This window comes from Rhamphochromis sp. 'chilingali' (assembly GCF_963969265.1).
Source record: "Rhamphochromis sp. 'chilingali' genome assembly, chromosome: 9".
Taxonomy (NCBI): Eukaryota; Metazoa; Chordata; class Actinopteri; order Cichliformes; family Cichlidae; genus Rhamphochromis; species Rhamphochromis sp. 'chilingali'.
In genome coordinates, this window is record NC_137936.1 from 8243823 (window position 1) to 8257902 (window position 14080).

Below are 14080 nucleotides of genomic sequence, written 5' to 3' on the forward strand. Positions count from 1 at the left end.
TGCCCTTTTAAGAAGTTGGTATTAATAAGCAGGCTGGCTTTTCATGCTTTGTAGTGATACACAAAAACAGTTTTGTCCCTCACCATAATCATCTTCAGGATTCTTTAATCTGCATCTGAGAAATAAAAGCTATCATGCTTGTAATAATGATGTGCCCAGGAATACTTAAAGAGCCCTAATCAGATTGTATATGTCCTCCACTATGTGCTGATCAGACATATCTTCAAATAGGTGATTTTATTTTGATATTCCTACTTTGAAAAAAAAAAAAAGGAAAGATGAAGGGCGTTTGGATGTGTTTCTATCCTTGCATAAAAAACTAATTGACAAATATTGCCCTGTTGTATGTTTAGCACAAATAATTTGGATTCATTTCTTTGTACAAATGTTATTTGATGTCTGTATGAAAGAGCCACATTTGTGACAGAGGGACGCGGCCGGCCTTGATAAAAGCTCCTGTGTCTTCATTAGAGAAGCAGCACCTCATGGTGTCTGATTGTCTGATGTTTGCAGGGAGAAGGTAAACATGTTTGTCATACGGCGCTGTATTTATGCTGCTCAAACATGCGAGGTAGGCCGCGGTGAATGTTAAGGACTTTGGCTCGGCGCACGTCTGAACGTCTCAGTGAAACGTGCAGCCTCACAATGGTCTGAACTTGCCCTGCTTGCAAACAATAGTCCAGCTCCCCCTTTTTTTGCGTTTGGAAGGAGGGTTAGAAGGCTGTTTTATGGACTTCAACACTGACAACACAATTGCCCTTCACTGAGAATGCGCCTCCATTTTGTGCCATAAAGAATATTATTTTTCTGCCAGCCAATTTTCTCTGTTAGTCTCTAATTGGCTACATAAATCTCGGCCGTTGAGGGTGAGAAATGTTGCGGTGTCACACAGTGTAATCTTCACCCTTATTTACCAATTCATTAAGATTCATTGATGCAGGATCGGTGAGAGGAAATGACAACATAAATCAGGCCTCCAACATAATGACCCTAATCAGTTGGGAATTGCAGAAAATGTCATGATGAACTATGTCCTTGTATTAGTGCCACTGTACATTGTCATTGTGCTGCTTTATGAGTGGGACGCATCATCCTGACATGGGCTGTATTTAACAAAAAAGAGTTGTTAAAACCTGATTCTATTAAAAGGAAGAAATTCATGTAGGGTCTTCTGCTATTTAGCCGTTTGCCCTTTATCTTCAATTTAACTGCTTGATGGAGCTCCCTTCCTTTTTAACCCTTGCTGTCCTCTCTCTGGGAAGCCATAACATGCTTCTTAGGCTTAAATGACCCCTGTCGTGGCACGTTGAGGAAGAACGTCTCCATGAGGAGGAGTGGGGGGACTCAGTGGGTAAGGCCACACCCATAATAACGACAGCCAATCACACGTCAAAGAGCCGACTGCGTACGTTTCATGAACAGAGAACTTGGTCAATTTTAAGCAGCGGTTGAAGGAATGACAGTTGTGAGTAACTATTTAAACAAAATAGTCACTCCATTACCGTGCCATTATTTGTGTGTAAAGGTTAATGACTGTCTGGGAAATCAATAGCTTAACTTAATCTCTTTGTGAGTAACTCTAAACAAGAGAGGTTGGAGACATGCACCCGCTGTGCGTTTTTGTCTGCAGAGGAACATTTAACACCGTCAAGATTTTTTTAAATAGCAGGGGTTTGACCAGACCATGCTTTCTTCCACTTATCGTGCATGGTACTGAGAGTGGAAATGTAATAAATGGATGTAGCACAGCTGATGACTTACTCAGTGGTAATTAGCAGCTTACTTTGTCTTTAGAGCTGTGGTTTACCACAGGTCTGTGTTTTAGAGCTGGGCGATATATCGAGTTTTTAAAAAATATCGATATATTTTTATACGAGATATAAGATGTGACAATATCCTTTATATCGATATAGTCTATGTTACGTTATAATTATACTTGCGGAGCCGCAAGTTTGCCTCTCTTTCGTCCACTTTCGTCTTTACGCAACGTTACTCGGCCTCGCCTCTCCTTCACTGAACACAACTCCCCCTCCTCCCCCATCGCTTCACCTGCAGGAAGCGACAAGATGGACACGGCAAATTCGTTAACGAGTTACTGCGCATCGCCCCGTGCGTGGGGCTGGACGGCGTCAACGTGTTAGCTAGCTAACCACGCTAACGAGCTAACCACGCTAACGCCATGCAGCCCAGAGGTGCTGCACGGACTAAAATCCTTTCATTTTCTCAAAAGTTGACAGCGCGCCTTATGTATGAATTCTGGTTGTGCTTGATGGCCGCGCACCGATTTTATGTGGAACACGGCGCTCAGCAATCTGTCACAAATGTTTGAGTACGACTTTGGTAAGCTACGGAGCTGCAGCGCTTGATGGATTGTCGGAGCATTACGGCTGAGCCTCGCGGAGTGATACGTACTGTGCTTCAACGTAATATTACCCTACTGTGTATAAGGACCATTAATGGCACCTGTTAAGAGACGTGGTTGCGAAGCGGATTTCAAACTCCAGGTTGTCAGTCACGCAGTACAAGTTGGGAACAGAGCAGCTGTGAAATCTGTCCTTGTTATAGTGCTCGTCTTTTAGTTTACATTTTGACTGCACATTTGTGAGCTTTTTGTTATGCACAAAAACAACATTGTTTTCTTTTATTTATGGAGCATTATTATTTAATAAATGCTCATAATTTATTTTTGAGTAAATTTTATGTACTTCTGCTCTATGTTAATAAAAGTGCCTGTGTGACATCTGGGACACAGCTTTGACTAAGAACTCTCTTTTTGTTCTTACTTTATGGCTTTAAAAAAAATATATCGAGATATATATCTTATATCGCCATCCAGCTAAAAAATATCGAGATATGAATTTTGGGTCATCGTGTTTGCGATTTCACAGAACTGCAAAGCTTTTACCAAAAAATGATTAAGCTCATGTTGTCAGATGACAAAGGAAGCGTGCACTTTGATGAGTTGACACCTGCCACCCCCAAAAGGCAGCAATGCTAATAATATTTTCCTTTCTTTGCATAGGCACACAATATTAATTAGACAAGTTCGTTAAGGCTAACCTCAGTTTTCCCAGGAAAATCTATGTGACACATTTGGGAGCAGCACATTGGGAGCAGCCCTTACATGGATTCTAGTAAAAATGATTAAAAATGTATGACACACTTTAAGTAATGTTAAAACAATAAGTGCTTTTGCAACTCCCGTAGGACGCTGATAGATTCGTGTTTTTCTTTGGGGTTTTTTGTGTTTGACACATCTAATTGGTAAGACGAGCTTGAGGGCAGCAGTGCTTGCTTTTTTTCCCCCTTCCATTGAGCCCGTGGTCAGAAAAAGCAGCCCCTCGTCTCCTGGTGTCTGTCCTCTCGCTGTAGTGTTAATGGGCATAAGCCACATGTGAGCGAGATTATCAAAGTCAAATGAAGGAGAGTCGCTGAGAAAATGTGTGGCGTACCACTCCTAAAAGAGGCTCCACATCCCAGAATTACTATTCCATTCATGCACAACCAGATTTAAACTCATTAGATTTCTCTATTTACTTAGTCTCCATCGGCCCTAGTTGCACTAAAAATATCATGGCCTGCCTTACTTTGGCACATTCCGTCATTGTCTCTGCACAGCAGGCCGTTGCACAGAGGTGTTTCTCACATGGCTCCATGCAAAGGAGACAAACGGCTTTGTGTGTTTTCTGAAATTGCGGATCTACTCAGCTTCGCTACTGGAATCTGCCTTTTTGCGCCCTGCTTGTTGTTAATTTATCTGCACTTGTAGCGTGTTAATACTCGGATGTTCGCGTGAATCATCCTAGTCACCTCTGCTTGCGGTGTAGTAATAGGTTTGGATCTAAACTTTCATGCTTGAGAATTCTATTGTAGTCACCCCGAGGTGATATAAATATGTGTTTTGATCATATTTTATGGCTTCCTCTCATGGGGCTAGCAGTTTTTTAGGGGGACTAAATTATATCAGTAGGGGAAGTGCAGGGGGAAAAGACACCAGGGGATCCTGGGTGAGGAAGCCTTGTTGGATGGCTTCATCTCAGCACAGGGCTCTAGACTAACTTTTTGACATGGGCGCACCGGTACGCCTAACTTTAAAAATTTAGGCGTACCGGCACAAAAGTTAGGCGCACTCAAATTTTTCAACCGCATCGCTTAACACCGCAGTTTTACATGTGCACTTTCTTTGGGGGGGAAGTCCATACAGACAATATTAATTTCTAAATTATTAACTAACAAACTTGTGCTTAAAGTGCTTTGTCAATATTGTAGAAAATGTTAAAAACTTAATCATCATCTTGGCCTCCTCTGACGACCTGTTTGCTGCTGTCTGCTGCTGAAAGGCCGTGGGGAGAGGGGACACTTGGGCAGTGCATTTATTGCAGCATATAATGTGTTTTCTGGATACACTGTGCTTTTTCAGCATTCAAATATTGATGGCACCGTGTCAGAGCACTGGCTATGAATTTCAGACAGATCAGGCCTTAACTTAACAAAAAAGTTATCAATAGTTCTTTTCATCTTTTCTTATTACCCACAGCTACAGTACATCCACTTCTCTCAGGCCTAGGCTGCTCACTAGGGCTGAGTATCATCACTGATTTCTATAATCCATTCAATTCCGGTTCTCAAAGTCCTGATTTGATTCAATTTAGCCTCAGACAGTCAGAAATATTATAATTCTGATCATTTATCAGTACTGATACACATGAGACTTCATCAGAATTGTGAAAATCACAGCAGATGCCTTTGTGTGAAAGTAACTGAGAATAAAACACAGGAAAACATGAAGGAGATTTTCCCTGGTCTGGCTTTTTATAGCAGATAACCTTAAAAATATTCTGCAATTTTGCATAATTTTAAGAAATTTAAATTTCTTCAGTATTGAACAGCAGAAATTAGGCTTTCTTGTCCGAGGTCATTTAAGTGAAAAAAGAAAAAGTGCTGTAAACAACGGTAGACTGGTGGGTAATAAGCGAATGAATAATGCAGAAAACAGATTTGAGACGGGAAACTGTTCTTGAAGTACAGAGAGAGAGAGAGCTGTGCAGGAAGTGTGATTTTTATCGTGGTGGAAGCAAAACAGCAAAAGTCAGAGGGAATTCATGACGACATTGATCAAATGTGAAGCGCAGTTTGCTGCTTCTTTTGCTGCTGGCTCGGTGAATTTTGGTTGGAGAGAGGCAAAACCTGCAGCTCAGAATCAGCGCAAAAAGACGTAAACACAGCGCGGACCCGAAGAATCGCTAAGCTCCGACAGCGTGTCCGTGTTCGGGCCTTCGGGTGAGAAAGCCGAGAAAGACGAAGCTGATTCTGATGTGTTGGGTCCGCTCCGTGTTTAGGTCTTTGTGTGGAATCCGTTAATGAATTGATATCGCTTTATTCAAGCTACTCACCTCTCTCTTCCACCTGCACTTTCAACTGGACCACGGCCAATCAGAGAGGTCCCGCCCCTGACTATCTCTGATTGGTTTAGTCCACGATAGGGGCATAATGTGTGTCTGTTGTTGACCACACGGAGAGTTACAGAGATTTTTTTTTTTGTTACCCGAACAGTTGGTCGCACCTGTGCGACCAAATATTTATTTTTAGTCGCACCACTGAAAAATTTGGTCGCATTTGCGACCAAATTGGTCGCACTCTAGAGCCCTGCAGCAGATGGCAAGTTGTTGTATGCATGAAAAATTAATGGTCAAGGTGATGTGCTGCTTGAAAGTCCCCGCTATATATTATCTACTGTGTATAATCACTTATTTGTGGGCAATTACATTTTTGATGTAGCAGGCAGACTAAGTCATAATCTTACTATTCAAGTCACACATAAATCAAGTAATCAAAACCAGGCGCTGTGATTTATGAAGGATAACATCTTTTCTTGCTCAGTTCCACCTAATTCCTTCTTTGTTGTTTTTCTCTCCATGCCCTGGTGTAGTGAGTGCCATCTCTGGGAGCCCTCAGACTTCCTTTGTTATTTCCACAAACCCGGTTACTGAATAATTGAATGAGGTAAATGTTTAACATGTTTTTACAAGTTCCTCGCTGTGCTGTTGTGAAGCGCCACTGTTTGTTGGGCCTGGAAGAAACACACGATTGCTTTGCTTGACAATGATGTGTTTCCATAGGAGACCACCCCCATGGCTGCCCACCCCGCCCGTCACCCCCATCTTGTTCTCATTCACGGTGGCTTGCGAGCAGCTGCAACACGCCAGCCTAATGCGTCTCGAAATGTCAGAAGAATGACTTTTTGTTTATCTTGACTTTTGCCTCGCTGTTTATTCTAGTCAAAGCTGCGTTTGCATCGACCTTGATTCCCTAAAGCCTCGCCCCTCCTTCTCCCCTCCTAGAACCTGTTTACACTCTGCCTGCCCCTAGTGTCACCTAGGAAATTGGCTGATCATTTCACCTGGTTAATATTAAATGGCTCCTGCAAGGAGATGTGTTTGTTCATAAACACAAACCCCTGCTCCTCGTGTTTACTGTAGCCATGGCAGCAATCACTTATTAAACAAACAGCTGCTTTGTTTGCTGGTGTCAGTGGCCTGCTTATACCCTGTACAAGGTCTGGGAAGAACTTCTGTGTCTCTTGTGGAGCAGAAATCTAGGATTTGCAATGGGGGTATTATTTGCAGAAGGGTGGGTGCAGCGTGTTTTACTTCTATATTGTCAGAGAGGTCTGGAGATATGCTTTGCTTATCTGTGACTTGGTTGAAGTGGCTGACAAGATTACACGGTTGTTTGGTCTGACTGTGAAGTCTCCTTTGGCAGAATGTCACCACGGCCGTTCGTTTCTCTCAGAAGAGGAGCGGCAACTGGATCCACCTTCAGGCTTTGTGACTGAGGTGGTTCTGCTGTGTGGAGATGATATGTATGAGGGAGTGGGAGTGCAGTTTGTAAAGCTTGTTGGAATTTAGCCCAATTTCTCCGTGTTGTGTTGTCCAGTGGAATATTTTCAAGAGATACTCAGAGTAGTTTGTTATCAGTGATGAGGGCTGCGATAATGGATTATTTAACATGCAGCTTGTGTTTGTCTTTCGACTTTTCCCTCACATCAGGAGCCAAAATACAGCAAAACACAAGCCTGTTCAGCAACCTTCAGAAGCATTCTGTTGTTGCACCTTTGGTGCACGCCGATGTGTTGTCTAGTCTGGCAACCAAGCTGAACCTAAACAGCTCTAAAGTGAACTTCTCCCTATTGTGTCCTCCTTTGTATGTCATTATCTCCCACCCAAGAAATGTTGTGCTTTTGTTGTGTGCTTCTGTAAACAACGTCTGTGTGAGAACTTGGCGAATCGAAGCAGGTGGCTGCCGAGGCTTTGCTGTCATGAGCATTAGAGAAAAACAGAACACGGAGAAGGGTCAGAGCACAGCTGCGCGGACCAGCCCTACCTTGAATCCACCGCTGACTCGTTTGAGCTGTTGAATTCCGGGCAGGCATGACAGGGGGACAGGCATTGGATTTCCATTGTGGTGATGAGCTCTGGCCCGCTGGCTGTTCTTAACCTTCAACCTGTCTGGTCAGGTGGGAGACCCATGTGACTCTTGTTTGTACTGTACTCCCTATGCCATTTGAAGCAGGGAAAACAAAACAAACTGTAAACAAACAGGAACTCTGACCTTTTTTTTTATTATCCAGTGTTTGTTCCAAACACTTGTTTTATTTTGCAAGCAACTCCCCCCTAAAGACCAGGCAGGCATCTAATAATCAACAGCACAGCTAGTTCTCTTTGTACAAACTGTTGTTGCCTTGTTTTGATCTCCTGGAATTTCCATTATTTTCATTCTCTTTTGTTTTTTTAAACTTTTTTTCCAGCTCCGAAAAAACTGACATGCTCCATTAATAATAAGAGAGCTTTTCTTTTTCTTTTTTTCCCCTCACGTCTCCTTTTGTGTATTTTATTATGTTGAAATGTTTGTGTTTGGACCACGAATGCATATGTTCTTAAACCGAGTAACTACACCCCATTTAGCATGATGCTTGACCCATAATTACAGTTGAATTTGCACGTGGTGTATAAATGGAACAAATGGAAAAACTTGGAGCTTTTCGAGTCATCGTCATCATCATCGCACACACACACACACACACACACACACACACACACACACACACACACACACACACACACACACACACACAAGGCTTTCCCCAGAGCAAAGTGAAAATAAATACATAGATAAACAAACTCAGGGCCGAGTCACGTGGCCAAGTTGCCCGGGCCTCAGCTGATGATGATGGTGTCCGTGCCTCAGTGCTTCACAGATTAACATTGTTATCAGCACAACTCTCTAATAAGGCTCTTTCCTATCTGCTTGATATTTATGATGGATAATGCCCATTTTCCATTTTCTTTTTTCCCTCCAATTTTTTCACTCATGATATTGCAGCTTTGAATTATTCTGTGCTAAAATTAATGAGAAACTAGATTTATGGGTTTCATTTGTTTGTCAATTCGAAAATTAATTGGGTGTTAATTTTAGCCATCCCCTCATCAGTGCCGGTCGCAAGCATGCGCGCATTACTTTGCATTCATTGTAGCCTTCCTCTCCTTTATTGTGGGTCACTAGTTTTGCATACATTAAAATAGCCCCGCGGCTCATTCTCTTGATTACTTTTGGAGATGCTGTGCATTTGGAAATTTACGCCTTTCCGTTACAATTATGAAAATTTTTGCATGGAATGACAGTGCATGTATAATAGCCATTACCCCCTCCCCCCCTTATGTAGCTTTAGAGAGGGAAAAAAAAAGAAAAAGACAGCTCTTTTTTTTCCCGCAAGTGGAAAATATCTTTTATTTGAAAAATAAGTGGGGGTGAATAACGTCAGCACATGGTTTATTTCAAATGGCATTTAATTTTGCCTGAGAATGTGTGTTTCTAATTGGTGTCTCAGAAGGGGAGTTGGTGCAGGCAGGAGCCTGTAGATGGAGTTGTGGCTGGCTGGGTCCCATCCCACAGTATTCCTCTTGCTCACTCCTTGTTTAGAAAATCCCATTATGGAGGGAGGCTGTGCCAGACTGGAAGGGTGAGCCGGGTCAACATCTGTCTGGAGGGAGAGGGGGGCCAGCTCAAGCTCCAGCCCAAAGAACAGGCCCTGTATGCCGGGCCCAAGCTGCTCAGACAGGCCCCTGAGTGTGGGGGCGTTGTGACACACAACTGAACCGGCACAGGCCACAGTGTCAGATGACTCATTCAGTCATGCTTCTTGCGAGGAGGGCTGAGAGGAAATGTAAACTATAATGCTCTTTGGAGTTTGCTTTGTGTTCTGGTACAGTTTTAGCTCCTCTTAGTCCCAAACTGCTGCTGATGATAGTGAGCTACGAGCCTGTCCCTAAAAAAAACTGATTTTGAAAGCGCAGTTCTCCTCACACCACTGTTTATTTTTTTAAATAATCCCATTTCTAGATTATTATCTCACCTCTGCTCTGTAAATATTCTTTTGTGACAAGTTGTCAACCCCAATTTCCTGTCTGTCAGCCTGAGTGTGTGTCCCCTTGGGTGTGTGTCTGCATCTTGTTTAGATGGGATCTCTGGAGACGCTGTGCATGTGTACCTGAGCACATATAAACTCAGACTGGCCTTCCTATTACATGCGTTAAATGCAACACCATAAATCTGCATTTAGTTCCACTTTCACATTCTTTCATGATGAGGCCCAGTGTTTTAAAGGCATTTATTCTGCTTCATATAAATAATTAATCAGCCAAGTTAATTTGCTTCTGCCTGACTTGGTCAGCTTCATTAACTGCCCTGGAATTGGGGGGATAGATGCATTGCAGCAATGAAGCCTGTGACCAGCACACAATAGCTGTAAATCATTCCACTGATTTGAGGAATTCAGGCACAGATATGCACCAGTGTCACTGGCACTTATCCCCAGAGAGACAGAGGGGGTGTGCTGGGATAGATGGCATGTCTGTCTGGCTTTTGTGTATCCAAAAACAAAACTGAGGACATATCTTGTAAGCAAATAGCTGTGTATTCACTGATTGCTGCTGCCATAATTTTACATAAAGCGTGCAGTGGTGCTTAAAACGACTGCCAGTGTTTGTATTTTACCCTTTTCAGTTAGATTAAGTTATGAAAGTCAACATTTTTTTCCAATGCAAAAGGATTTATTTATATTCAGACCTGTGTTTTGGTGTTAATTGAGCACCCCTCAAGGATTTGACTGTTTTCGTTCAGCCTCAGATTGGATGTTTCTCATGGAGATCCTTTGGCAGGCCTCACACAGTCGCTCTGTTTCCCATTAAAAAGCCATTCTGCCGTGGTTCTTCAGGGAGCCATGCAAGTAAATATATCCATTTCCATAGAAAGTGTTTTGTTTTGGAGGTCCAGTGTTTTCTTGGGCTCCTCTGCTCTCACTCAACGCAGGTTGGGTTCCTCTACATGTGTGCCGAACCCCAACCCCTCCACCATGCCCCCCCCCAGCGCTCTCCATATACCCTATACTGAAGGATACAAACAAAACCCACTTGCTTTTCTCCTGCCCGGTATGGACTTGTCATCTGTAAAGGATCTGCACTGGAAAAAACAAAACAAAGGAGCTGTTCATTACTGTGTTTAGAGGCAGCCTGTGAATGCGTGTGTGTGTGTGTTTGCCTCATTGCATATGCTACACGCAAACAAACAAGACACGGGGAAGCACAAACCAACAGGGAAACCTGCAACAAAAGTGAAATTGTGTGGGAAGAATATGACAGATGTTTATAGTTTGGCCCATAGTTGAAATGCGACCTCATTGCAGTGTGTTTTAACAGCTGCTTCTCTCTGTCTCTGTCCCTGTTTTCTCTTCTTCTGCGCCTTCTCTCAGGTTTTTAAGTCATGATGCAAGAATCTGGGACGGAGGCGACGAGCAACGGCCCAGCCAATGAGAATGGAGGAGCGAGCGTGGAGGGAGTACCCAGAGAGGGGCGACCAAAAAGTGCCGCGCCGTCAGCGGAAGTGACTGCAGCAGATTTCCTGCATCTCCAGCAGCACCAGGTAGACCATTCACACCTGTCTTCACTTTATTAAGCCATGTCAACAGCAGGCCGATCCGCCTCTTAAAGTGCCTCTTAATATTTAATTCCTCCTCAAAGTACATCTAGTTCATAAACACATTATTATTATTATTTATGTATACTGAGGCCCTTTTTGAATATTTAAAAGACGAGGAGTGCTCTTTCTGTGTGATTGTTTGGTTGAAAACGTGTTTATCGTAGCATGCAGCATCTGCATTTCCATCAAATATTTATTATGATGTTCTGACATATTTTAAGTATGTAGGTGCCACAGGATTTTGTAGACAGTTAAGGAACTGTGACATCCAATTGGATGACAGCGTTTTCCTCCGGCTCATTGTAAACACACCTCACACTCACAACTAATGCCACACTCTGCTGTACTAACCAATGAGGTGAGGAGACAGACGCCGGCGTTATCGTCAGTGAAGCCGAAACATTTTCACCATCTCAGACTTGAGGCAAATAGACAAGCTCTTTCTGTTGGTGTCAGCGTTATGTGTGGCACACGACACTGCGTTTAAAGAAACAACACTGAAAAGATCAGTGTGTCTTCTACTATCTTGGTCTTTGCGACAGCACAACTAGGGTTGTTGTCAGGAGCTGTTTGGTGATGATGCACGGCTCTGTGCCGCTGTCTGTTGTCACAGCGCATCCATCAGCATTTTTACAGGGAGGCAAACAAAGCTGTAGCATGGAACAAGAGGGAAATGGCATTGTAACACATAGAGCTGAGCAATAACTCAGTATTATCATTTATCATCTTTGAACACAATCATCACGGTGTTCTGATGCTGTGATATTTGGCTACTGATGAACAGTTCTGTTTTTTGGAAATGATGGGAACATTTTGATAATAGGACAAAATAGCTTAGCCGTTTAAAGAGTCATTGCTTGGCATTTTAGGTGACGTTTAGACATAACATAAATTTTATTGTGAAATTTCAGATGTGTAGCTCAGGTTTCACTTCAGCAGTAAGATGACCAGGGCTTTTGCCAGGAACTTTGTAACACCAGCTATATGCACTTATAGCACTTTCCCCTCGCTATAATGCTAATTGCTGATCATGTGCTAGCACAGGCAGAACAGCAGGGGTACCAGTCTGTAGCTCTGCACACAGGAGAACAGAGATACTGGAGGATTTATTTCCCAGTACCACCGCGAAAGGGGAACTACCATGTATTGATATATCAGAAGGGATGTTTTAATCCATGTAAGCATTGAACAGGTCAAATTAAATGAAGTCATAACGTTTGCATGATTCTTTACTACAAATTTTAACTTGTTTAGCATTTATTTATCTGTAAAATCAGGAACAATAAGTCACTAATTTTACAGGAGCTTTTGGGCTTTGGACTGGCACAACCCTGTAAGGTCACTATTTGTCAGTAGTCATGTTTTTGAATTGTTTAAAAAAAAGTTAGTTTTTTCCCTTTTTATTGTCGAGTATGGGTGTATGTAAATATAATTAATTGGTCAAACATACACTCAAAGCAAAACAATGCTTTAGGTGTCGTCATCTTAGAAGTGTGGTGCTTGTTTTGGTGCAAGATGCCCCTGTTAATTCCATTTCCTCTTTGTAAGTGGCAGAAGAAGTGTTGATTGTTCAGTAAGTACAAAGGATGAGTCAGTGTGTGTTCTGATTCTCAGCCTTAGTCTGTGAAGCCTTTAGGCCTCTCCAGATCATCCCCACTACCCCAGCTAGACCCCAGGCCCCACCTCCCACCCATCTTTTTTCCAGCTCCGAACGAGCATGTCGTCAGTGAGAAAATCACAGCCATACTGAATTCATTACTGCAGTAGTCACACAAAACCATGGATAAAATTTCAATAACTGCAGGCCACAGTTGAGTAAACAGTTGCAGTGAAACTTAATTCCTGTTGACTTTTCCTTCATTCTTTGCCAGGGGCACATTCTGATTCGCTCTGCAAAGACAACAGGGTTACAACTTTGATAAATGCGAGGCAGGGGAGAGGGAGAGAACGGGCGAGAAAAATGTCATGGATGTGCACTTGACACCAACAAGGGATGGAAATAAAGCCTTCCCACTAGAATAGAGCCAGTCGTCCAAGCATGCTCCCTGTTTTCAAGTCGTCCAAAAAGAACTATTGCTCTCCAGCATCTGCCCTGGCATTTAAAGAAAGGAGAAACCAGCAACTCTCTCCATCCTGCTTCCATATATTGCGGAAACATTCTCTCTACTGTAGCAAATGCGGAAATAATTCCTGGTTCATGCCGTTTGAACAAATCCAGTGGTTAATTTGTGTGGCCCGCATGCAGGGAGGTGTATTAATTGTTGCCTGTGATAAATGACGCGCGGATGGGAACGAAGGACGAGATGTCTCACTCTCAGCTCCTGGCACTGGACTTTGATAGGCTACTTACCATGGTAGTGTTACTGGCAAGACAGGCAGGCAGTCTTTTTATTCTCCCATTAGCCTAGCCGAGGATTTTCCCTCACGCACCATGAACCATGTTAATTGTCCCCGGGGCATTACGATCTTCACTCAGTTACTCGATAACTTTTTACTTTTGTGACATTTCACAGTCGTTCTTTTAAGTTTTATTTGTGGCTTGCACTAATATGCCTCTAACTGACACACTGAGAGTTTTTTTTCCTGCGCTCTTTGTTCTCCACAACACATGCAAGGTGCCATTACCCCTTTAGGTGACGCAAAAATCAATCTAAAATGTTTTCAGACTCAAAGTGCAAATGTCTGAGAGTCCCTCGAGTGAGCCGGAACAACAAACCTGGCAGTGGCATATCATTTATTCTTATTAGGGAACATAACTATGAAAGACAGTCCTCATTAATAAAGATGGGGGATGAAATAATTGTAATCTGTTTGATCATCTTGATTCTGACAGGGGAATTCATCTTGTTGACTAGTCAGATTTGGGGGAAGTGGACCATAAGCTTGAATTAAGCATGTCTATTAGTAAGTCAAATATTTTTTTAGGGTGAAAAAGGTGTTGCGTTTCTTCTCTTTTTTCCCCAAGATGCTGTTGAAATTCAGCAGATTTCTCTATAGGAGGAACTCAATGTCCTGTCTGTTGTGTTGTAATAGTTAGACAACTGGG

The 14080-nt window shown here is 42.7% G+C and overlaps 1 protein-coding gene across 17 annotated transcripts in view; it reads left to right on the top strand.

The window, feature by feature from the left end:
• foxp1b (forkhead box P1b) overlaps positions 1-14080 on the top strand; it is a 147131-nt gene that overhangs the window by 59142 nt on the left and 73909 nt on the right. For 16 of the 17 annotated variants that reach the window (XR_013972779.1, XM_080891489.1, XM_080891493.1 and 13 more), the window contains one exon: positions 10808-10977. Coding sequence is in view for 16 of the 17 variants with exons in the window: in XM_080891489.1 (XP_080747615.1) it covers positions 10819-10977 (159 nt within the window). In the remaining variant the exon portion in view is untranslated. Of the gene's footprint in view, positions 1-5929; positions 6004-10807; positions 10978-14080 lie in introns of all 17 variants that reach the window. The other variant, XM_080891491.1, reaches the window with a different exon arrangement.